We start from the raw sequence: 22,999 nt of genomic DNA, 5'->3' as shown, positions 1-22,999 counted from the left end.
AGAACGATGTTGGCTGTGGGTTTGTCATATATGGCCTTTATTATTTTGAGGTAGGTTCCCTCTGTGCCTACTTTATGGAGAGTTTTTTTCATAAATGGGTACTGAATTTTGTTGAAAGCTTTTTCTGCATCTATTGAGATGATCATATGATTTTTATCCTTCAGTTTGTTAATCTGGTATATCACAATGATTGTTTTGCATATATTGAAGAATTCTTGCATTCCTGGGATAAATCCCACTTGATCATGGTTTAATGTGCTGTTGGATTCTGTTTGCTAGTATTTTGTTGAGGGTTTTTGCATCTATGTTCATCAGTGATATTGGCCTGTAGTTTTCTTTTTTTTGTGACATCTTTGTCTGGTTTTGGTATCAGGGTGATGGTGGCCTCGTAGAATGAGTTTGGGAGTGTTCCTCCCTCTGCTGTATTTTGGAAGAGTTTGAGAAGGACAGGCGTTAGCTCTTCTCTAAATGTTTGATAGAATCTGCCTGTGAAGCCATCTGGTCCTGGGCTTTTTTTTTGTTGGAAGATTTTTAATCACAGTTTCAATTTCAGTGCTTGTGATTAGTCTGTTTATATTTTCTATTTCTTCCTCGTTCAGTCTGGAGGGTTGTGCTTTTCTAAGAATTTGTCCGTTTCTTCCAGGTTGTGCATTTTATTTGCATATAGTTGCTTGTAGTAATCTCTCATGATCCTTTGTATTTCTGCAGTGTCAGTTGTTACTTGTCCTTTTTCATTTCTAATTCTATTGATTTGAGTCTTCTTTTTTTTCTTGATGAATCTGGCTAATGGTTTGTCAATTTTGTTTATCTTCTCAAAGAACCAGCTTTTAGTTTTATTGACCTTTGTTATTGTTTCCTTAATTTCTTTTTCATTTATTTCCTATCTGATCTTTATGATTTCTTTCCTTCTGCTAACTTTGGGGGTTTTTGTTCTTCTTTCTCTAATTGCTTTAGGTGTAAGGTTAGGTTGTTTATTTGAGATTTTTCTTGTTTCTTGAGGTAGGGTTGTATTGCTATAAACTTCCCTCTTAGAACTGGTTTTGCTGTGTCCCATAGGTTTTGGGCCGTCGTGTTTTCATTGTCATTTGTTTCTAGGTATTTTTTTATTTCCTCTTTGATTTCTTCAGTGATCTCTTGGTTATTTAGTAGTGTATTGTTTAGCCTCCATGTGTTTGTATTTTTTTAGAGTTTTTTTCCTGTAATTGATATCTAGTCTCATAGCGTTGTGGTTGGAAAAGATACCTGATACAATTTAATTTTCTTAAATTCAGCAAGGCTTGATTTGTGACCCAAGATATGATCTATCCTGGAGAATGTTCCATAAGCACTTGAGAAGAAAGTGTATTCTGTTGTTTTTGGATGGAATGTCCTATAAATATCAATTAAGTCCATCTTGTCTAATGTGTCATTATTAAAACATCTTGTGTTTCCTTATTTATTTTCATTTTGGATGATCTGTCCATTGGTAAAAGTGGGATGTTAAAGTCCCCTACTATTATTGTGTTACTGTCAATTTCCCTTTTTATGGCTGTTAGTATTTGCCTTATGTATTGACGTGCTCCTATGTTGGGTGCCTAAATATTTACAGTTGTTATATTTTCTTCTTGGATTGATCCCTTGATCATTATGTAGTGTCCTTCTTTGTCTCTTGTAATAGTCCTTATTTTAAAGTCTATTTTGTCTGACATGAGAATTGCTACTCCAGCTTTCTTTTGGTTTCCATTTGCATGGAATATCTTTTTCCATCCCCTCATTTTCAGTCTGTATGTGTCCCTAGGTCTGAAGTGGGTCTCTTGTAGACAGCATATATACAGGTCTTGTTTTTGTATCCATTCAGCCAGTCTGTGTCTTTTGGTTGGCACATTTAATCCATTCACATTTAAGGTAATTATCGACATGTATCTTCCTATTACCATTTTCTTAATTGTTTTGGGTTTGTTTTTGTAGGTCTTTTCCTTCTCTTATGTTTCCTGCCTAGAGAAGTTCCTTTAGCATTTGTTGTAAAGCTGGTTTGGTGGTGCTGAATTCTCTTAACTTTTGCTTGTCTGTAAAGGTTTTAATTTCTCCGTCGAATCTGAATGAGATCCTTGCTGGGTAGAGAAATCTTGGTTGCAGGTTTTTCCCTTTCATCACTTTAAATATGTCCTGCCACTCCCTTCTGGCTTGCAGAATTTCTGCTGAAAGATCAGCTGTTAACCTTATGGGGATTCCCTTGTATGTTGTTGCTTTTCCCTTGCTGCTTTTAATATTTTTTCTTTGTATTTAATTTTTGATAGTTTGATTAATATGTGTCTTGGCATGTTTCTCCTTGGATTTATCCTGTATGGGACTCTCTGTGCTTCCTGGACCTGATTGACTATTTCCTTTCCCATGTTAGGGAAGTTTTGAACTATAATCTCTTCAAATATTTTCTCAGTCCCTTTTTTCTCTTCTTCTTCTGGGACCCCTATAATTCAAATGTTGTTGTGTTTAATGTTGTCCCAGAGGTGTCTCAGATTGTCCTCAATTCTTTTCATTCTTTTTTGTTTATTCTGCTCTGTGGTAGTTATTTCCACTATTTTATCTTCCAGGTCATTTATCCTTTCTTCTGCCTCAGTTATTCTGCTATTGATTCCTTCTAGAGTATTTTTAATTTCATTTATTGTGTTGTTCATCATTGTTTGTTTGCTCTTTAGTCCTTCTAGGTCCTTGTTAAACTTTTGTTGTATTTTCTTCATTCTGTTTCCAAGATTTTGGATCATCTTTACTATCATTACTCCGAATTCTTTTTTAGGTAGACTGCCTATTTCCTCTTCATTTGTTTGGTCTGGTGGGTTTTTATCTTGCTCCTTCATCTGCTGTGTGTTTCTCTGTCTTCTCATTTTGCTTAACTTACTGTGTTTGGGGTCTCCTTCTCACAGGCTGCAGGTTCGTAGTTCCCGTTGTTTTTGGTGTCTGCCCCCAGTGGGTGAGGTTGTTTCACTGGCTTGTTTAGGCTTCCTGGTGGAGGGGACTGGTGCCTGTGTTCTGGTGGGTGGGGCTGGATCTTGTCTTTCTGGTGGGCAGGGCCGCATCTGGTGGTGTGTGTTGGGGTGTCTGTCAACTTAGTATGATTTTTGAACAGCCTCTCTGCTAATGGGTGGGGTTGTGTTCCTGTCTTGCTAGTTGTTTGGCATGGGGCGTCCAGCACTGGAGCTTGCTGGCCATTGGGTGGAGCTGGGTCTTAGCATTGAGATGGAGATCTCTGGGAGAGCTCTCGCCAATTGTAATTACGTGGAGGTCTCTGGTGGACGAATGTCCTGAACTCGGCTCTCCCACCTCGGAGGCTCAGGCCTGACACCAGGCTGGAGCACCAAGACCCTGTCAGCCACACAGCAAATAGTGGTAGGAGGCCAACATCTAGAAAGTAGGGGCCCATCCACTCAGCCTCAGGGCTGTTCCAGTGTTGTCAGGGCTCCGCCGGTCCCTCGGGGCTGGTTCACCTCTTCCCCAGTGTGTCCTGTTCTAACTCTTATTTCTGCCGGAGGGTAATAAAATACATGTGCTACACAGATGCATCTCCATGGATACCACAGAATCATACAGGAACGTCTCCTCATCACCCTTGCCTGACAAGAGTCTTAGTGAATTAGAAATAGATGTTTCCTTCACCAAGATCTCCTTTATTGTCTTGGACCAAAAGCCAATCTCATCCTTCACACTGGACCACCAGGGACACTCCCATCAAAATCAGGAGCGAGGCAGGGCCCCCCGCCCCCCATTCTCACCATTAGTATCTTCCTCCTGGTCGTTCCAGCCAGGGTAGTAAGGGAAGAAGCGGAAGTAAGAGATCACAACTGGTTGGGAGGTGGCAGAATTATTTTTTGCAGGTGACATGATTATCTGCCTAGGAGATCCTGTAGAATCAACTGGAAAACTATTTGAAATGTAAGAGAGCTCAATAATTTAGCCGAACGGGACATGTATATTTATACTAGCAATCACCAGTGAGAAAGTCTAATAAAATAAGTCGTAGTCATGGCAGCAAAAAAAAGGTATAGGGACTTCCCTGGTGGTCCAGTGGTTAAGACTCCACGCTTCCATTGCAGGTGGTCCGGGTTCAACCCCTGGTCAGGGAACTAAGATCCCGCATGCCTCGTGGTGCGGCCAAAAAAAAAAAGTATAAAACCCAGAGACTTGTAAGAAGATTAGAAAACTAAGTCTTATAAGGCTCTCAATTTGTCCCAAACTAATAAAAATCAGCCCGTTATGGTCCTCCCCCATACCCCCCACCGTGTTTGATTTTTATAATTGAGGGAAACAAGCTGGAGACAGGGCCACACCCTTGCCTGCTTGTTGGGAATGTTGGACAAAGGGAGAGGTCCAGCTCCAGACAGGGCGTGGATCAGCAGGGTTCCCAGAGGCCCACCTGGCCTTGTGAGGCATCCTGACACCGGCTCCTGGGGGAAACTACCCCGGAGGAGGCCGACCGCCACGCCCATTGCCACTTTGCAGAGCGACTTAACATTAAAGACCAGCAGATCGCCCAGAGCCTCAGCGAGAAGCAGCACATCTACCTGGAGATGGCTGAGATGAGCGGCCTTGAGGACCTCGCCCCTGCTCGGCTCCTCTTCCGGGGAGGGGACCCCCCCGAGAACCTGCAGGGGGAGCTGCTTCTCAAGTCGGCCATGAGTGAGAGTAAGTAGACACCAGCCCTCGCTGAGCACCGGCCCGCCCTCCCTGTGCTGCCTGGTGGGCTCCTGGGAGACCCCAGGCTGGGCACACAGCCCCGTGGGGCCCACAGGCCACCCTATCTGGGCACGATTCTGTCTGCTTCTATTCTGCTTAGAGCTGGAAGATCCTTGGACCCAGTTGGGTGCAGACCCCTCGCTGCAGATTTAAAGTACCATCTCCTATTCACTCAACAAACACTCCCGGTGCTGGACCTGGGGGTCTCAAATTGACTGAGACGGTTCCTCTTTTCTTTTTTTTTTTTTTTTTTTTTTTTTTTTTTAGTTTTATTTATTTATTTATTGCGGTACGCGGGCCTCTCACTGTTGTGGCCTCTCCCGCTGCGGAGCACAGGATCCGGATGCGCAGGCTCAGCAGCCATTGCTCACGGGCCGAGTCGCTCCGCGGCATGTAGGATCTTCCCAGACCGGGGCACGAACCCGTGTCCCCTGCATCGGCAGGCAGACTCTCAACCACTGCGCCACCAGGGAAGCCCGGTTCCTCTTTTCTGATGAGTGGGTCACTGATGCTGTCCCCAGAAAAATACACACATATACATTTGGTGGGTCGTTTCAGGGGCTCCTGGCCACACAGCCACGGGAGGGTGCTGGCCGGTAAGCGGCCCGCTTCCGGAGCTGATAGGGTCCTTGCGGAGCTCCTAGAAACTTCCACGCAGCTGCTGAGCCCCATGCTAGGCCAGGACATGTGCTCCTGCTGGGCAGTCAGGCAGGAGGGCCAGCACTGTTCTTTCAACGGCAGGCGAGACAGACACAGCCCTGCCCTCCAGAATTTTCCATCAGAGTGAAAACGCCAGAGGGGTCCCGCTTGGACTGTGCTCCTGCTCAGCCTTGCTCCCTCCGGCCATGCCTCCCATGTCTCCAGTCACCACTGTCCTTGGGCTCCCGAGACCTTCTCATGTCCTGTGCCTCGGCCTAGAATAGTCTCCCCACCTCCTCACCTGGCCAAAGCCCGTCTGTCCTCGAGCACCTTGTGTGACCAGCCCTGCTCCCCCAAGGCCACCTCCCGTGGCCCCTGACCTTCTGTATGACTGTCAGCACACAGACAGTGGCCACACCGAGTTCCCTCCTAGGCCCCGGGCCTGGAGCGCCCCGAGGTCCGGCCTCGTGTAGATACAGATTGGCACATCCTGGGTGCGGTACCTGTGTAGGGGGTGCACAGAGTCAGAGGGGGTGACCGGACACCCTGCGAGGCCGTGGCCCAGGTCCCTGCACCCTGCTCTGATGCCCACGACAGGGCCGCAGGGTGACTTGGTTCCCCTCCATCTCCTTCCACAGTCGAGGACATCCAGAGCCTGATCTGCAGGCAGCTGGGCAGCGCCAAAGGCCAGGTGGATGACGGGGGCGGATCCTCGTCCTCAGCTCGGAGGGTGGAGGCCTCCGGGGGCTACGACAGTGCCGGCAGCCCCAGCAAGAGTGAGTGGCGCCACCTCCTCTCGGGGCTGGGGCTTCTCGGGACCCCAGGAGGTCGGCGGGTGCAGGAGAATGTGCAGTTTCTTAAAATGTTCCCTTCACAAAGCATCCTTGGCAAAGCCCAGGCGTTTGCTGTTCAGCATCTCTGCTGCTGATTCCCCTCAACCTTCTATAAACTCTCTGGGGTCAGGGTTCTGGAACTTTCCAGGGGTGGTGAGTCACGTTCTGACAGCAGCACCCAGGCCAGTTCCTGCTGCTGGTCTCTGTGCCCCAGATGCCACCCTTTCTGCCCAGGTCGGAAGGCAGCAGCCTGGTCACGATTCCTACCCAGGCTGGGGGCAGGGTGGGGAACAGGGCATGCAGACCCCTCGGGACCCGCAGCATCTCATGCACCTGGCTTGGGGTTTCAGATGGCAGTTTTCAGAAGAACGTCTGCAGCAGCAACCCCAGCCTCCGAGACTGGCAGGGCGCCGCGGGCACCCCGGACTCGAGGCTCGGCGACACCCCAGGGGCCTCTGAGGAAGCATCGCAAGCGGTACGCTGCCTCCTTGGGATGTTCCCAAGCTCCATACAGAGGGCCCCAGTGCTTTTAATTATCGTCAGTGAGGGTGAACAGCCTGTGCTTGGCTTGTCTGGTTTTTCCGTCTCAGGGCAAATAGTGAGCAGCGTCATCCCGGTTGACCGTGACTAGTAGTTAATGTGCAGATTGACATGTGGCCAGGGGACCCTCCTGGTTCCTCCTGCAGGCCCAGGCAAGGGCGGGGTGGGAGGCAGGGGAGGGGCGGGCTCAGGGCGGCGGCCTCAGCAACAGGTGAGAGCCACCATGCGGGGACCACGAGCTTTCAGTCTGCACAGGTGTCCTGCCCCGCCCCGCCAGCCGGATGCCGAGGTCACTGGCTGTTCCCTCCTCTTTGACTCAGAAGTCCCACACTTGCCAAGCGCTGGGATCAGAGTTGGAGGCCGGCTGCCTCTGGCCACCTCTGAGGTCTGAGGCCTGAGGCCTGGGCTCCTCCGACAACCACCCCCTGCCAGCCCACCCCCGCGGCCAGGCTCAGAGCCTCCCACACAGCGGGCCCAGCCCGCCCGCCGCCCTCGCACCTCCCAGAGGCCACTCTGCACCCTCAGTTTCCAGACACCAAGGCTGGCACACGTCAGACAAGCAGGCGGGGGCCTGTCCCATGCTAAGGGGATGCCTTAGTGATAATATGCGGGTCCCGCTCGAGCTGGATTGGCCCTTAGAAGCTCTCTGAGCTGTGATGCCATGTTTCCACAGGCGGAGGCACCAGGTGCTGAGCCTAGCCCCCGGCTGCCCGCCCTCCTGGAGTCGGAGGTAAGCGCGGGCTTGTGCGTTCCCCTCCCCGGGGCCGCCACGGACGCCCGGCGGGGCTTCCTGCAGAGCGCCAACGTCCCTCTCCCTCTCTCAGCAGCTCGTCCGGCGGATCCAGACACTGTCCCAGCTGCTCCTCAACCTCCAGGTACGTGGCTTTCGGGGAGCGTGGCAGGCCGCACGTGCCCTTCTCCGGGTTGAGGCTGTGGTCTGGGGGAAGGCCGGGCTCTTCCTGAAGCCGGCCGCTCACCGGCCCTCTCCTCCCCAAGGTGGTCATCGCCCAGCAGGACAGCTACGTGGAGACGCAGAGGGCGGCCCTCCAGGAGCGCGAGAAGCAGTTCCGGCTGCAGTCGACGCGCGGGAACCTGCTGCTGGAGCAGGAGCGGCAGCGCAACTTCGAGAAGCAGCGGGAGGAGCTGGCGGGCGTGCAGAAGCTGCAGGGCCAGCTGCGGCTGGAGCAACAGCGCTGGGAGCGCGAGCGGGAGCGGGAGCGCCAGGAGCTGGGCCTGGCCTCAGCGCGGCTGCGGCAGCGCGAGAGCGAGGCGCTGCGGCTGCAGGAGCAGCTGAGCCAGGAGCGCGAGGAGCTGGAGCGCCAGCGCCAGGCCTACCAGCACGACCTGGAGCGGCTGCGCGAAGCCCAGCGTGCCGTGGAGCGGGAACGCGAGCGGCTGGAGCTGCTGCACAGAGTGAAGAAGCAGAACACGGTCCCCGGGGCAGCCGGGGCGCTGCCGCCCGAGGTGCTTGCGGAGGTGAGTGCCGGGGGTGCGTCCTGGGCCCGCGCGGGCGCGTCTGTGGGTTGTGAGTGCATGAGCACATGCGTGAGTGTGTATGTGTTTTGGGGACAGGCGGTAAATGGCAGCTCCGTCGGGCCAGCGTCAGCCTCTGCCCAGATCTGACCCTCCCAGCTAAGAAGCTTCCGTTAAGCCACCCCTGACACGGGAGCTGGGCGGGCAGGCAGGCCAGGTCCATCCATCTCCAAAAACCCCGCCCTACCCGGGAGCCGAGGCGCCATGCAAATCTGCGGGGCGTGGCCCCTTGTCGGGACACGGAAGGGCTGCCCGCAGGAGCCAGCGTTGGTGTCTTCTGTCGCTCTTTTAGGCCCAGCCCCCCAGCCACACTCCCAGCTTCAACGGGGAAGGGCTGGAAGGGCCTGCGGCCCTGACTAAAGCGCCACGGCCCCGGGTGAGCTCGCTACTGTCTGGTGCGGGGCCTGAGTACGCAGAGCGCCCCGAGGTGACCCGCAGGGACAGCACCCCGGCTGAGGGTCGGCCAGCCAAGAGCGATGTGCCCATCCAGCTGCTCAGCGCCACTAACCAGATCCAGAGGCAGGCGGCCGTGCAGCAGCAGATCCCCACCAAGCTGGCCGCCTCCACCAAGGGCGGCAAGGACAAGGGCGCCAAGAGCCGGGGCTCCCACCGCTCGGAGAGCTCAGGTGAGTCGGGGCCTCTTGGCAGCCCCCTCCCTACCTTGCCCAGGGCCCGCCTGGCCCCTCGCCTTTGGAGGGGGCATTGTGAGGAAACCCCAAGGCACAGCTGGTGAGGCAACTGAGGCTGCCCCCTGCCCCCCCACCACGTGGAGGTCTTTTCATCTCAAAGAGCAAAAAAATGGAAACATCAAACCTCAGCTCTGTTCCCGCCTTGGCCCTCAAACTGGGATCAGGGACAAGGGAACGTGCTGGTGATTCAGAAACGAGCCTTGGAAACCTTTGCGCAGTTAGTCGCCCCGGGCGGGAAGTCGGGCAGGAGGTTGCACAGTGATCGCTGCTACCGCTCCCCCACCGAGCCCCGCCCTGCGCTGGTCCAGGTGCTGCCAGCTCTGCTGATGTCCTTGCTCCACCGATGGCACACGCAGCCCTTGCACCAGAGCACCCTGCAGCCAGTTGGCCCTGGTAGGGAAGGCCCATGGGGAGAGTCCCTGGGACATTCCTGGGGAGCAGGGCCTGTGTCCCAGGACCACTGGGCAGCCAGGGTCACAGGGCCTCTCATCCAAAGGTTGAATGACTCCAGGGCCTTCTGTGGTTGGGCAGGGGTGTCTGCCCTGGATTTTGTCACTGAATTTGGGGCCTAATGTCTGGGTGGGGTCTATCCCTGGGAACGGGCGCTGGGGAAAGTGTGGGCGAGAAGTGGGATGAGGCCCTGGCCCAGGTCCGCAGAGCGCTCCTGTGCCTGGAGCAAGGCTGAGCACCCCAGCCTGCACCTTCCTCCCGCTTCCAGCCTCATTTGACCTGAAGCAGCCGCTGCTTCTCAACAAGTTCATGGGCAAAGAGGAGAACGCCTCTCGGAGCCGCCGCTCGCTGAGTCCCGTCCTGCGCAGCTCCACACCCACCCCAGGTGAGCCGGCCTACACCCCACCCCCTGGCACCCACGGTGCCTGGCAGCTGCTGACACCCACAACCCCCTCTCCTCTTCCAGACTCCTGCCTCCCAGCCCCAACCCCAGTCCCAGCTGATGTCCCCAACGAGTACTTCGCCCTCAAGGCCTGGGGGGCATCCTTCCCACCCGTGGCCCTGTTCTCCACACCACTCGACAAGGAAGAAGCCAGCAAGGAAGATGTCATCTTCTTCTAGGGGGCGTGGCTCGGGGTGCAGACCCTTCCCTGTGCCGCCACCGTCCGTGCTCTCTGGGGACGTGCCCCCCGGCCCTCTCCCCTTCCCAAGTAGGCCTCTGCCAACCACCACCAGGCCGGGGCAGCGCTGGCCTGCCATCTTGAGGCTCTCTGTAGGATTAGCAGTGGTGCCTGGGCAACTTTGTAAACTTATTTTTTCTAATACAAAAAGGAGAGTTTTTAATGGAAGGTTGAACCAAAGCTAACCCACGGAGCTGTCATCGTAGCGCCCCATTTGGGTAGAGGAGAGACCAGCTCCAGGCTGTGTTTGCAAGGTAGTGACCAACTGTGGTGGTTCCACCTAGAGCATGACAACAGGCCAGACCCTGGCCTGAGGAGATGCTGGCCCAGGCTGGGCTCCATGGCCACCAGGAGACCCTGGAGCGAGTCATTATGGCACCAGAAGGGGCCCAGTGGTGTTGGCTCTGTCCACAGAATCACGCAGAATTGACTTCCATGAATGGGTTCATGGGGAACCTCCAGGCCAAGACGTGAGCCCAGCCAGGGGTGGCACACAGCTCTCCCGGGACAGGGCCACAGGGCTGGGCAGCCAGAGAGGTTGGCTGATGGCTTGCCTGGCGGGTCCTACAGGTGCAGAAACTCGTCCTGAAAGGGGCTGACCTGGAAGGGACTGACCGTAGCTCATTTTAATATGGTGGAGGTTTTTAAAACCTGCTCTTGTCAAACTCGGTGCTTTCCCAAGGCGCCTCACCAAGGCAGCGTGGTTCTGTGGGCCTCTCGAACACCAGGCGCCCAGGAAGCCAAGTCCAGAGCTTCAGCCAGGGCTGGCACACACCTGAGGGTCCCAGCTGCAGGTGGAGGGTCCTCCACCCCCATGAGATGGGCCAGTTGTTCCAGGGCTGCCAGGGAGTAGCCCCTAGGGCTGGTGTCCCGAGCCGATGGGCAGATGCTGGGACAAAGGGCAGTGGGGCGGAACGCTGGAGGGACCCATGTGGCCTGGGTGGTGACTGTTGCCAGCAAGCGCACAGACGGCCGCCTCGCGGGCACCTCACGTCCAGTGAGGTGTCGCAGCTTATTGTCAACAAACACCCAGGAGGGAGAGGGCCACCGGTCCAGCCTCGAGGCGAGGCTGTAGGTGTCGGGGATGGCATCGCATGTCCATGAACAGTCCCAGGGTGGTAACTGGGTCAGACCCACGTTCCAGCTCTGGCCAAGTGCAGGCTTGGGTGCCAGGCGGGGCGGCGGGGCATTCCAGCCTTTTCCTGCACCCCAGGCTCCCCAGTGGAACCCACAGCCCAGTACCTCCCCGAAGCATTGGCGGGAAGACTGAGTCCTGGTGGAACAGGCGCCCAGGCACCCGGGGTGAGGTGACACAGCAGTGACAAGGAACTGACAGTGGTTCCGGACCGCTCCTGAGCTGTTCCTGCCCCTCTGGGGACCCCCCCCACCTCGCCCTTGCCCAAGGGCCTGCGGCATCAGCGAGCAGCAAAGAGCAGCGGCCTCCCTGCCCCAGGACACGTGCCACATCTGTAATCAGTGTTTGTGTTTTGTACTGAGACGCATCAGAGCACTTTAGAAAAGTTGACTTTTAAGTTCCTGTCCTGTTGTGAAGAGGACATTGCTGGGCCGCGAGCCCCACCCACAGATCCACTGTGACCCTCCCAGAGGATTCCTTGGGCGGTCAGCAGCTCGAGGCCACGTGGATACCAGCAGCCGAGGAGATTTCTGGGTGGTGCCAGCAGCGGGGGCAGCACCGTGGGCACATCTCACCAGGACCCCGAGGTCACTCCCGGGTAGAGTCCAGTCTTACTTGTAAAGTTAGGGGTCGAGCAGATGGTCCTGTTTCTGTGGGATCTGTGCCCGTTAATCGTGACCATGACCTTAGTCCACCTGACAATTGTTTTTACAATGACGGCAGCATTTCCTCACTGTGATGTATGTCGGAACCGCCCTAGAACTTAAGACCTGATTCTAGCAATAAACGTGTCTGAGATGAGCTGAGCGGAGTGGTGGTTCTTTGGAGTTTTGTTTTAGGATCACCTGCCCAAAGGTCGGTGCTGCAGTGTGCTTTCGGGGTGGGGGGGCGGGGAGGAGCGGAGCTTCGGACCCTCTGCTGCACTAGGCCTGAACACCAGGCCCAGGGCCTGCCTGTGATGCCCTGTCCCTCCCATGTGGGCCCCGGACGCCACAGCAGTGCTCTCTCCCGCTGTCACCTCCTGCTGGGTGCACTGCTCCCCGTGCCCCGAGGCTGGGGTGGGGAATGTAGGGAGGCGGGGACACCTCCCAAGCAAGTGACCGCACCTTCCCCCCGCTGGGCACCAGCTCAGACCAGTGGTCGGATGGACCGCACAGACAGCCCAGGCCAGGTAGCCTTCTCTGTTCCCGGTGAGGAAGCCCCAGACAGTGATTCCATCTGGACAAAGTTGGAGGCAGTGCCAGTGCCAAGGTGGCTACGGTGGCCCCCAGGGGGAGCGCTGACGAAGCCAGGGTGCGGAGAATGCCGCCAGGTCCTCCCGCCCTGGCCGGTCCCCTCCCACTTAGGCCGCCCCTGTGGTCCTGGGGCGTCAGCCTCCTCGACAACGTGGGGCCCCTCAGCCTCCCTGCTCCCTGACAGAGCACGCGCTCCCCGAGTCCCGCCCCGGGGCCGGTCCCCTGGAATTGTCTTGCTTCACCCCAACCTGCAGCCGAGCTGCCAGCCCAGGGAAGGGCACGGGGCAGGGGGTGTGGCCACATGACAGTTGGAGCCGGCTCCTCGTCGTCAGCCCACCCAGCTGTGCCTGAGGCCGTGCAGCTGTGTCTCCGCCCCGCTGCCCAGGCTGCCCAGGCCCGGGGGGGGGGGGGGACGCCAGCCTCCTGGGGCACCTGTGACCTGCCGTGTTACACATCCAGGTGTTCACGTGGTCCCCTGACAAACACGCTGCCTTCCAGGTGTTAACTCACCGAGTCTCCCGACAGGTAGGCAGGTGCTGCTCTGACCCCCACCCTAATGTCGCTGGTGTCTCTGGGTGCTGGGAAGGCAGAGCGTGCCCCCCTTTACCAGAGGGAAGAGGGACCCCCTCCCTCCTCTTCTCCCTTCCCCTAACCCAGAGGGAGCGCCCCCGTTGGATGGGGCCAGGTGGGGTCCCTGCACCCACCCCAGCTCTTCCTGGCCACATACCTTTGTAAAAGAACAAAATGTGGTTGAAAGCACATGAGGCTTTAGGGACTGTAAACACCGCTGGTCCCCGGTGCTTCTGAGTTGTGAGGGAGAGCTCCATTCCCTCCGCTTTCCCGCCAGGACTCAGATGTGGAGGGTCACAGGCAAGAGCCAGGGGCAGATGTGGGCCGCCTGCCACCCACCGAGGCCACCCGAGGCCACATGCCTGTGGCCTCTCAAACGTCAGACTGGAAAACAAGCTCGTCCTGTCCTGCCTGCCGTGCTTTCCACGAGCTGGGAGACAGGAGCCTCGGGCGTCTCCAGAGATGCTCAGAGCCCACGAAATGCTCAGACCAGCCCTGAACGGACAACGGCAGCTCTGGGTCCAAGCGATGGCTGTGAGATGCTTCGGCCATGACAGGCACCCCGCGACACCCAGGAGCATGAGACCCGGGCACAGCCTGGTGGAGGCAGCATCCATGGCCGGGGTGCCCGAGCCCGCGGGGAGGGAGGGCCGCCCTCCATGGCTGAGGGCCACTCAGGGTCAGCGGGCTGCACTTGGCAGCGTCAGAGGGGACCACCGGCCAAGGATGCTCCAGAAGGCGGGCGGGGAAGTGTGGTTTCCCACTGCAGCTCCAGCCCGCGGGAGGCTGAACCCAGGCCCACAGGGGCACCTGCACACCCTCCCTAAAATAAGGCCCAGGGGCACCCCCGCCCGCCCGGGAGAGAGGGCGTGTGAGTGAGCGGACAGGAGGAACCGGGGCGTTAGGAATAAGCTCTCACACCTGGCCTGGCACCAGCACCACCGCCTTTAATTGATTCTCATTTAACTTTCTTCAGGCCCACCTGGCGCTCGCCATCCCAACCCGGCTCCCCCACTCGCCTTTTGGATACAGGACTCCAGCCTGCAGGTGCCTGTTCCACTGCACAGAGTCTCTGGGTCTACCCACTCCGCCCACACACACCCGCCCCTTTGGGGGCTCATGCCCCAGGCTGCTCTGCGCATCCTCTGGCCGCGCCCCCCCCACACCTGGCCTTGATCTGCTCAATTAAAGACCTGGCCCCTCCTGGGCGATTGCTGCTCCGTGGGAAGGGCCGCCATCAGGGTTCCGGCTCCCCCGTCCGTCGGGGGCGGCGTAGGCCTGGCCGCTGGCCCCGACTGCCTGGTACATGCTGAGGAGCGAGGAGATGGTGCCCAGGAGGCCCACCAGCCACGGGGGGAAGCGGCCGGCCCACAGGATGCCCGGAGGCAGCCAGTGCACCGCGTTGGCCAGGTCAGCCAAGTTGCTCAGGAGGGTCACCGCCTCCGACTGGATCTGGGCCTCCACGGCCCTCCGCTTGCCCTGGGGCAGCCGGCTGTGGGAGCAGAGTTGGGGGGGCGCTCAGGGAAGGCCCGGGTGCCCTCTGCCCACCCGCAGGGGCAGGGCAAGGAGTGCCGGGGAGGGAGGAGGACTGGCAGGGCTGCGTCCAGGTCACACTCGCCAGAGGTTGCCCACGGCGGGAGCAAGAGTCTCAGGTCCACACCTCCGTCCTCCTGAACCCGTGGAGCTGGGCAGGGATGTGGGCAGCTTCTGGGCCTGTGCTGGGCGTGGCCCTACCCCGTGTTCTCTCCCAGGATGAGATAGTGACTGACCTTGGTCCTCAGCAAACGGACTCCATCTCCCATCATCCTCCCTGATGGGGGCACGGCCGTGAAGGCTCAGCCCTGGAGTCCTGGCTCTGCCATTTCCTGCCTAGGGGGCCTCCAGCTAGCCTCAGTTTCCCCATCTGTAAAAGTGCTACATCCACTCGGAGGCAGCAGCGAGGCCCCTCAGCGTGGCACACATCATGCCCCCCCAACAACGGGGCCTGCACAGGGCGGGGCTGATCGTTGGTGACTCTGAGCACCTCCCTGGCTTGGGGAGACCCTCTGGGGTACCCAGCCTGCAGGAAGAAGTTGGCCTGTCTCCTGAGCGAAACCCCGGACGTTATACCTGGTGAGGGCTGCCCGGGGGCTCCTCAGCCTCTGTCTCAGCTTCAGGACCATCCACAGGGACCTGCAACACCACAGAGGATGGGGTTGGAGAAGCCGGGTGGGGTGCACAGGGGCCTGAGAGGAGGCTCCCGCCTGCCACTGTGGCCACAGGTTCCCTGTAAAGTTTGCCAGCCTCGCCAGTGGGTGGCTCCATCTGTCCTGCGCCCTTCTGGAGCCCCAGAGCAGCCATGCCTCGGAAGTTCCTGGGGACTCATCCCTAAGGCAGGTCCCCCACCTATTTGGGTTGCAGGTTTGGGAGCGTCCAGGGCTTCTGACCTGGCCAGTCAGGCTCCAGCCCAGCCTCTGTGAACCATTGGCCCCAGGACCACAGCTCAAAAGAACATTGTGCCACGTGCAGGGTTGATGGCCCAGCCGGGATCCACCCCTCTGTGGATGAGAACACCGAGGCTGGCCCACAGCTGGCCTGGGAAAGCTGTTCCCTCCCTGCGCCTTGGCTGGCTCACCAGGGAAATGGGGTCCAGATGGGCACCAGGACTGTCCCCTCCCCACACACACGCACCCTGGACACTGGCCAGACCTGTCTGAGGTGAAACTAGATGACCTTCTGGGCCCCGAGGGCTGGCGTCTGCAGACTGAGGAAGCGGCCATCAGATGGGCATCCTCTAGTGCTCCCTGGGGACTCTGGGGCCCTTGTGGTGTCCAACCAGGCTGCTCTGCACAGCCCTTGCACCCTGCAGCCTGGGCTGTGGGCCGTGCAGGGACGTGAATGTGCCGACTCCCACAAGTTGGAAGGCTGACCTCAGCCAGACTTCCTGACTCAGAGGTCCGTCCAGGGCCTGATCACATCTTCCCAGCCACTGTGTACCCATCCAGGTGACATGTCCCCTGAGGGGACGGGACAGAGGGCAGCACCTGCAGTGAGGTCAGTGGCTCTGCATCAGAGCCACCAGGGGGGACTCAGGCAAAATGATGCTTCTTGGGCCCCCAGTCCTGAAGAATCAGAACCTCTGGGAGCCTGGACCAGGCACCTACATTTCAACAACCTCCCACATGACTCTCCGGCACCCTGGGGTCTTAGGAACCCCTGGTCATGATGAGCACCCACTTAATGCTTCCCAAGCCCCACACCCTTGCTCACATCACATACAGAGAAATGAGGGGAAAACTAGAAGCTCTAAAAATGAATGGGGGCCTCCCTGGTGGCGCAGTGGTTGAGAGTCCGCCTGCCGATGCAGGGGATACGGGTTCGTGCCCCGGTCCGGGAGGATCCCATATGCCGCGGAGCGGCTGGGCCCGTGAGCCATGGCCGCTGAGCCTGCGCATCCGGAGCCTGTGCTCCGCAACGGGAGAGGCCACATACCGCAAAAAAATAAAAAATAAAAAAAATAAATAAATAAAAATAAAAAAAATAAAAATGAATGGAATAACAGGCGGAGCATATTCACCCTAAAAATGGGATTTTTAGGGCAGTGAAAATGTTCTGTGTGATACTTCACTGGTGGACACATGTCATTATACATTTGTCCAATCTCATAGAGCAGGCAACACAGGGAGTGAACCCTGATGTAAACCATGCACGTGGGGTGATTATGCTGTGCCAGCGTCGGTTCATCGATTGTAACAAATGTTGTGCTCTGGTGCCGTGTGGATGGTAGGGGAGGCTGTGTGTGTGTAGGGGGTATGTACATGGGAACTCTCTACTGCCGGCTCCGTTTTGCTGTGAACCTAAAACTGCCCCCAAGAAAAAGTCTAGTAAAAACAACTAAGGGAACCAAGGCTGCCCCTTAAGCAAGAATAGGAAGTCTCTTGGGGCCGGAGGTCACAAGACGCCCTGAGGAGACGCTGCAGCCTCAGAGCAGCCACGGCCCAGCCCAGGTAGCCCAATCACGCGGGGAAGGCCAATGCACAGATAGACAGGCCAGCTCCACGACAGCCACTGTAGCTGCGAGGGGAGCTTACATCAAAAAGGAGCTGCAGGCTTCCCTGGTGGCGCAGTGGTTAAGAATCCACCTGCCAATGCAGGGGGCACGGGTTCGAGCCCTGGTCCGGGAAGATCCCACAGGCCCCGAGGCAACTAAGCCTGTGTGCCACAACTGCTGAGCCTGTGCTCTAGAGCCCGCGAGCCACAACTACTGAAGCCTGCACGCCTAGAGCCCGAGCTCCGCAACAAGAGAAGCCACCGCAATGAGAAGCCCATGCACCGCAACGAAGAGTAGGCCCCGCTTGCCGCGACTAGAGAAAGCCTGCGCACAGCAACAAAGACCCAACGCAGCCACATATATACATACATACATACATACATACATACATACATACATACATACATACATAAAAATTTAAAAACAAAATACAGATGGAGGATGGGACCACGGGCCGAGGACTGCAGGCAGCCTCTAGAAGCTGGAAAAGGCCAGGAAACAGGTTCCCCCCTGGAGCCTCCAGAAAGGAACTCAGCCCTGCCCACACCTTGATTTTAGCCCAGTGAGACCCATTTTGGACTTCCGACCTCCAGAACTGTTAAGATGATCAATTTGTGTTGCTTAAAGCCGCCGAGTTTGTGGAAATCTGTTTCAGCAGCAACAGGGGACGGATACAGTGAGGTGGTGAGGAGGAAAAGCAGAGGAGGCAAAGACCCCCACGCCTCCAGCCTGTCTTCCCGTCAGCCTGGGGATCTCAGGTGTTCCCTTCCAGGCCCCTGGCGGGCGGCAGCGCTGCTTACCTAGCAATCCCCAGGAGCAGGGAGAGGCCCCAGAGGGCTGTGCTCAGTGTCCACCACGGCGCAGACTCCACGTGGAGGATTTTGGCGTCGGCAGCCCAGGCGACGTGCTCACAGGGGTAGTAGAGCTGGTCAGCCAGGTTGCCCAGGACAGACACGCAGCGGACAAAGATGGCCTCATCCTGAGGGACCGGGAGAGATGGGGGGATGGGCCTGGGATCAGACCTACCCACTGCCCATGTTAGGCGCCCAGGCCATGCCAGGTGGCAGTCACAGGGCAATGTCCAGGACTGGCAGGCTGGCCTGTAGCTAGCACTGCAGGAGAAGAAAGGCCTGATTTCTCAGCAGTGTGGTCAACATTGCCCAGTGGAGTGGCGAGTCTCAAGTCAGCCGCTCAGTGGAATCCCCCAGGGAGTTTCAAAAACGCCACACCCAGCCCCCAGCCCCAGGGATTCTGCCTCACCGAGGAATTTTTTTTAAGTCCCCGGGTGCTTCCCGTGTAGGACAACTTGGGACACCCTGCATCAGAGCCTTCCTAGCTCCTGTGTGTGGGTGTCTGGTACAGGACCCTGAGAGGGGAGCAGGGGAGGCAGCCCCACAGGGAACCCTGAGCAGGCAAATCAGGGTAGCCAGGTGGGCTGCCACACACCCGGTGCCAACTTCCAGCAGGCACTACGCTGCAAGGCTTGGGTCACCTCCCCCAAAGCAGAAAGGGGTCACCACCCCTGCAAACAGTCAAACTGAGGCTCTTAGAGGAAGCTGCCAGCTGCCCCATCTCATACAGGGATGGGCCTCAGGCTGTTGAGTTGCAAATCCCATGCCCTCCAACCCTGGGTCCTGAGCCCCTGCCTGCACCCAGCGAGGCAGGGCCAGTTGAGGCTGCGGGAGCCTCTACCCTGGGCTCCGCCCCTCAGGGTCCGGCCCCCTCAAGGCCTCCAAGCTGGTCGGGTCGCCAGCCAAGTGCTTCACTTCTCTACCTTTAACCTCGTCATCCTCACTGCCTGCCATACCCTCTGCCTCTTCTCTGTCGTCCCAGGAACCCCGCCCTTCGGGTCAAGGCCCCACCAACGCTCGCTGCCTGCCTCCTTCCTACTGGCCAGCTGTGATCCTGCCTCCCTCTGGGTTCTTAATCCCACTCCAGCTCCGCCATCCTGTCTGGGGCCTTCTGGGGTGTTCTGGCACACTTCACCCCTCCGTGAGGACGGGGCCTCCCACCCCCACCCCAACGTGCTCATTCCGCTGGTGTTTCCTGAGAAGCAGCAAGGTCCGGGCCCTATGCTGGGGAGGAGATTCTCACCGGGGCAGGAGGTAGGAGCGGGGGGGACCAACAAAAGAGGTTCTTGTTCTGGCCAAGGGACATAGGAGGTGCAGGGAGCCCCCCACCCCTTGCCTAGGGACTCAGGGGAGTCCTCACAGAGGAGATGGGGGGATGCACAGGAAGCTGAAGAGATGGGTGTCAAAGCAGGAGGAAAGTCCAGGGAAACACTTGAGATTGGGGATGATCAGGCCACGGGCACTGGGGCAGAATGGGGGAGCATCTGAGTAAGTGAGTCAGAGAGGAGACCCTTGGAGAGAAGTGAGGAGGGGCAGGGCAGCCCAGAAGGGGGCATGACTCAGCCAGGCTGGCCCAGGGCAGCTTCTCAGCCCATCCCCTGGGGCGCACAAGATCGTACCACCACCCAGGCCGGATGAGGAACACTGCTGTAGACCCACTGGTGAAATGATGAGGTTCTGTTGTAACAGCAAGATGTAACTAATCTACATGTCCAACAGGGGATCAGTTAAATAAATCACCATCTGGCTATATATGTGTACTATGTGGCCATAACGAAGGAAGAAGCTTCTTTTGTTTTTTGTTTTTTGTTTGTTTTTGGCTGCACCATGGGGCTTGCTAGGATCTCAGTTCCCCGACCAGGGATGGAACCTGGGCCCTCGGCAGTGAAAGCATGGAGTCCTAACCACTGGAATGCCAGGGAATTCCTGGAAGGAGCTTCTTTTGGATTGATATGGAATGACCTCCAAGTTGTACTGTTACGTGAAAAAAGCAAGTGGCAGAAGAGTGTAAATGGCATGCAACTATTTATGTAAGCAATGTGTATTTGCCTGTGCAGGTGCAGGAGATCTCATAAAGGAAACACAAGAAGCTGACAACAGTGGCTGCCTCTGAGGAGGAAAATTGGCGGCCAGAGGGTCAGGAAGGAGAGAGACTTTTTAATTATGTAGTCTTTAGGGATGTGCAAACGTATGAGCTAATTTTTTTAATTAAAAGTGAAATGAGCACATCTGATTGTCTCCAAAAGAAGTAAAATTGGGGACTTCCCTGGCGGTCCAGTGGTCAAGACTCCACACTTTCAATGCAGGGGGCGCAGGTTCCATCCCTGGTCAGGGAGCTAAGATCCCACATGCTGTGCAGTGTGGCCAAAAAAAGTAAAATTGAGAAAAGTAATAAACTGCCCACATGATTGCCTTTATAAAGACCAGTCCATAAGACGCTGACTTCCCGGGATCCACGCCCCCTCCCTTCAGCCCAATGCGCCCTGTTACCTCTGCCCCAAGGCCGTACTGCTTAGTGTAGACAAACATGGCCACGTCATCAAAGAGTCGCAGGACGGTCCTGCAGTGGCTGAGTTGGGAGGACAGTGCCAGCAGACGTGTCCCCACTTCTGACCTGGCAGGACATTGTTCCACCAGGACCCCGCCCACCAGCTGGCAGCAGTACCCCAGCGTTCGGATCTGTGGGAAACCAGAAGCAGTCAGCATGGCCCTGCTGCAGGACTGAGCTGGATCCCCCCTGACCTGGCCGTGGACCCCATAAGATCAAGTGGGAGGACGAGTCTCAATCAACAAACTTCCAGTAAAAGCCAAAAGTTGAAAAGGAAACTTGTAGGTGGGATAAATGGAGACATGACGTCATTGTCCTAAAGGCCCTGGGAAACTAACAGAGTATTGGCTCATGTCACTGAATGGCACAGTCTCTGGAGACATATGTGATGGGGACAAGAAGAAGAAACCCCCATTTCCCACCTCCTGGATCTTCCTTTTCCCAGCATGTAGGAGAGCTAGGTGGAAATGAATCGAATATATTTGCATCTACCTGGCTGCACCAAATTCTGTGGCTGGGCTGTGGATTGGGAAGGTGACCAGGCCTCAACCCAGTGGACAAAAGGATAATTTGTTTTTATTACTTTAGTGAGAAGGAACCCAGTGGCGATTTGGGGCATGGTGAACTCGGTCTGCATCACCACCCTTATATCTTTATTTCATCTGCTTTTCAGAAGATACTTTTTCCTGTTGTTTTATGTATTATTTTTACTTGTAATTCCTTTTCAGCACCTTTGTAATGGCAAAAACGCTGCAATTTAAATGTCCAGCTTGGGGGCATTTGTTAAAACCTGAACACCCAATCATATGGGGTTTGGTTGGAACCTGAATGCCCAGCTACTGGTACACTCCCTAGTACAACCTGAATGCCTACCTGTAAGAGACTGATTGGGACAAGCTCAGAATCTGACCTCAGGGGCCTGGAAGGCACAATCTAAGTACCCAACCAGAGGGGATGTGGTCAGATCCTAAACATCCAGCCATAGGGAAAGCCCTGCAAAATCTTAAATCCCCATATGAGATTGTTTGGGACAACTCAGGGACCAACTACAGTGGCCTAGTCCAATCCTACATGTCCAGACATGGATTTGTTTGGCATGGAAATGTCCAGCCAGGTTGAATTGGCCAGAACAACCTAAGTGCCCAACTATAGGGGATTTTTCAGGATCCAAATGTCCTGCCAGAGGGGACCCTGCAACATCCTAAATCCTCATACGATATTGTTTGGGACACAAGGACCAGCTACAGTGATCTGGCCGGATCCCAATGTGCAAACGTGAGGATCTGGTTGGTACTGTAAATGTCCAGTCACGAGGGGGTGGCCGGAACAACCTACATGTCCACTACTCGGGGACAGGGCCTCTGCCGTGGGGGATCGTGAGTGACCCCGCTCCCTCTCTGGGCTCGGTGTCCGGGTCTCGGGGCTTTGGCCCGATTCCGAGACCTCTGGCCGCGCTCCACCCAAGCCTCACCAGGCGGTCGCGGCCCCTATAGGACTCCAGCTCCGACGCCAGACCGCTCATGGCCTCCATGGCGACTCCGCCGTAACGTCACCGTGACGTCAGCGCGCCGCGCCAGGGGGCGGGCCCGGCACCAGGCTGTGCGCTCCCGGGAACGTTCTGCGCAGAAGCGGCCGCAACTGTTTGTCGGCTCCCTGACCGTTTGTCTGCTGCTGGGAGGGAGAGAGTTTGCAGCCTTCGGGCCGCCACGTGTGCGCTCCCCAGGGCCTGTGCACCCAGGTGGACCCTCGGAGTTAGCTACCCGTGTTTTCAAAGGTAACCAACTGCCCACACACACAAAAATATTCCAAGCAAAAGCACCAACCTGTTTGCCGTGGTCCAAGAAGGGAGTTCTCTAATTTTCCTGCTTCACCCTTTCTGTATTGTCTACTTGTCTGTAGGGAGCATGGATGGCTGTTGTCATATCATGTAAGGCATTTTTAGAAAGTCAAGGAAACTTTGGGGAATTCCCTGGCGGTCCAGTTGTTAGGACGCTGTGCTTCCACTGCAGGGGGCGAAGGTTCAGTCCCTGGGACTAAGATCATGCATGCATGCATGCATAGTCTTAACCACGGTGTGCAGAGTCTTAACCACGGTGCCACCAGGGAAGTCACTGAATTGTATATCTTAAAATGGTGAACTTTTTGTTATGTGAATTTCACCTCAATTAAAAAAAAAAAGGAAACAGGCTATGCCAACTTTTTGAGAAAATGTCTTTTATTTTTTTGACCGGCTAGTCCATGCAGACTGAACAAAATTCAAAAACTACAAAACAGTGCAAAGGTGAACATTTTAATCTCTTCCCAATGACAACCAAAGAATGTTGCTCACTGTCTGGCTCTACAAGGACTGAGTCATTGGCAACTGCAGTCACTGACCTTCATCACACCGACAGGAGTTCAGGGCCGAAGATCAGGAATGAGGCTCTTTCTGCTCGGGGGAAACTGGCAGGACTTCAGATAGATATTTTCAGGACAAATTTTTTATGAGCCTGGATTCTTGCATCTTTCCAAACTAAGAAAAGCACTAAAATCATTAACTGCGGTATTTGTTCCTTGTGA

The 22,999-nt window shown here is 56.2% G+C and overlaps 2 protein-coding genes across 5 annotated transcripts in view; one reads left to right on the top strand and one right to left on the bottom strand.

Annotated features, from left to right (window-relative positions):
• ARHGEF18 (Rho/Rac guanine nucleotide exchange factor 18) overlaps window positions 1-12,012 on the top strand; it is a 93,513-nt gene extending 81,501 nt beyond the window's left edge. For 3 of the 4 annotated variants that reach the window (XM_081231894.1, XM_081231897.1, XM_081231896.1), the window contains 9 exons: window positions 4,474-4,656; window positions 5,985-6,122; window positions 6,530-6,654; window positions 7,393-7,449; window positions 7,544-7,594; window positions 7,716-8,195; window positions 8,545-8,878; window positions 9,660-9,776; window positions 9,858-12,012. In XM_081231894.1, the coding sequence (XP_081088020.1) occupies window positions 4,474-4,656; window positions 5,985-6,122; window positions 6,530-6,654; window positions 7,393-7,449; window positions 7,544-7,594; window positions 7,716-8,195; window positions 8,545-8,878; window positions 9,660-9,776; window positions 9,858-10,012 (1,640 nt within the window). In that variant the 3' untranslated portion in view covers window positions 10,013-12,012. The remainder of the gene's footprint in view (window positions 1-4,473; window positions 4,657-5,984; window positions 6,123-6,529; window positions 6,655-7,392; window positions 7,450-7,543; window positions 7,595-7,715; window positions 8,196-8,544; window positions 8,879-9,659; window positions 9,777-9,857) is intronic. The other variant, XM_081231895.1, reaches the window with a different exon arrangement.
• A 1,935-nt stretch (window positions 12,013-13,947) lies between these two features.
• Window positions 13,948-21,992, bottom strand: PEX11G (peroxisomal biogenesis factor 11 gamma). Its single transcript, XM_081232023.1, has 5 exons — window positions 21,912-21,992; window positions 20,383-20,571; window positions 17,842-18,020; window positions 15,121-15,183; window positions 13,948-14,503 (listed from the first exon to the last, which is right to left on the bottom strand). The coding sequence occupies exons 1-5, from the start codon at window positions 21,969-21,971 to the stop codon at window positions 14,197-14,199; spliced, it is 798 nt and encodes a 265-aa protein (XP_081088149.1). The 5' UTR covers window positions 21,972-21,992; the 3' UTR covers window positions 13,948-14,196.
• Window positions 21,993-22,999: the final 1,007 nt, after the last annotated feature.

Source organism: Mesoplodon bidens, assembly GCF_964165515.1.
Source record: "Mesoplodon bidens genome assembly, chromosome: 4".
Taxonomy (NCBI): domain Eukaryota; kingdom Metazoa; phylum Chordata; class Mammalia; order Artiodactyla; family Ziphiidae; genus Mesoplodon; species Mesoplodon bidens.
The sequence above is the reverse complement of the archived record's forward strand: the minus strand, read 5'-3'. Positions and strand labels throughout refer to the sequence as shown.

What these genes read in the sequence shown, in the direction of transcription:
- PEX11G (XM_081232023.1), bottom strand. Translation starts at nt 21,971, where the DNA reads ATGGAGGCCATGAGCGGTCTGGCGTCGGAGCTGGAGTCCTATAGGGGC. An exon ending in ATAGGGGCCGCGACCGCCTG is followed by an intron (nt 20,572 to 21,911) that starts GTGAGGCTTGGG and finishes GGTTTCCCACAG; the next exon opens with ATCCGAACGCTGGGGTACTG. An exon ending in AGTACGGCCTTGGGGCAGAG is followed by an intron (nt 18,021 to 20,382) that starts GTAACAGGGCGC and finishes CCGGTCCCTCAG; the next exon opens with GATGAGGCCATCTTTGTCCG.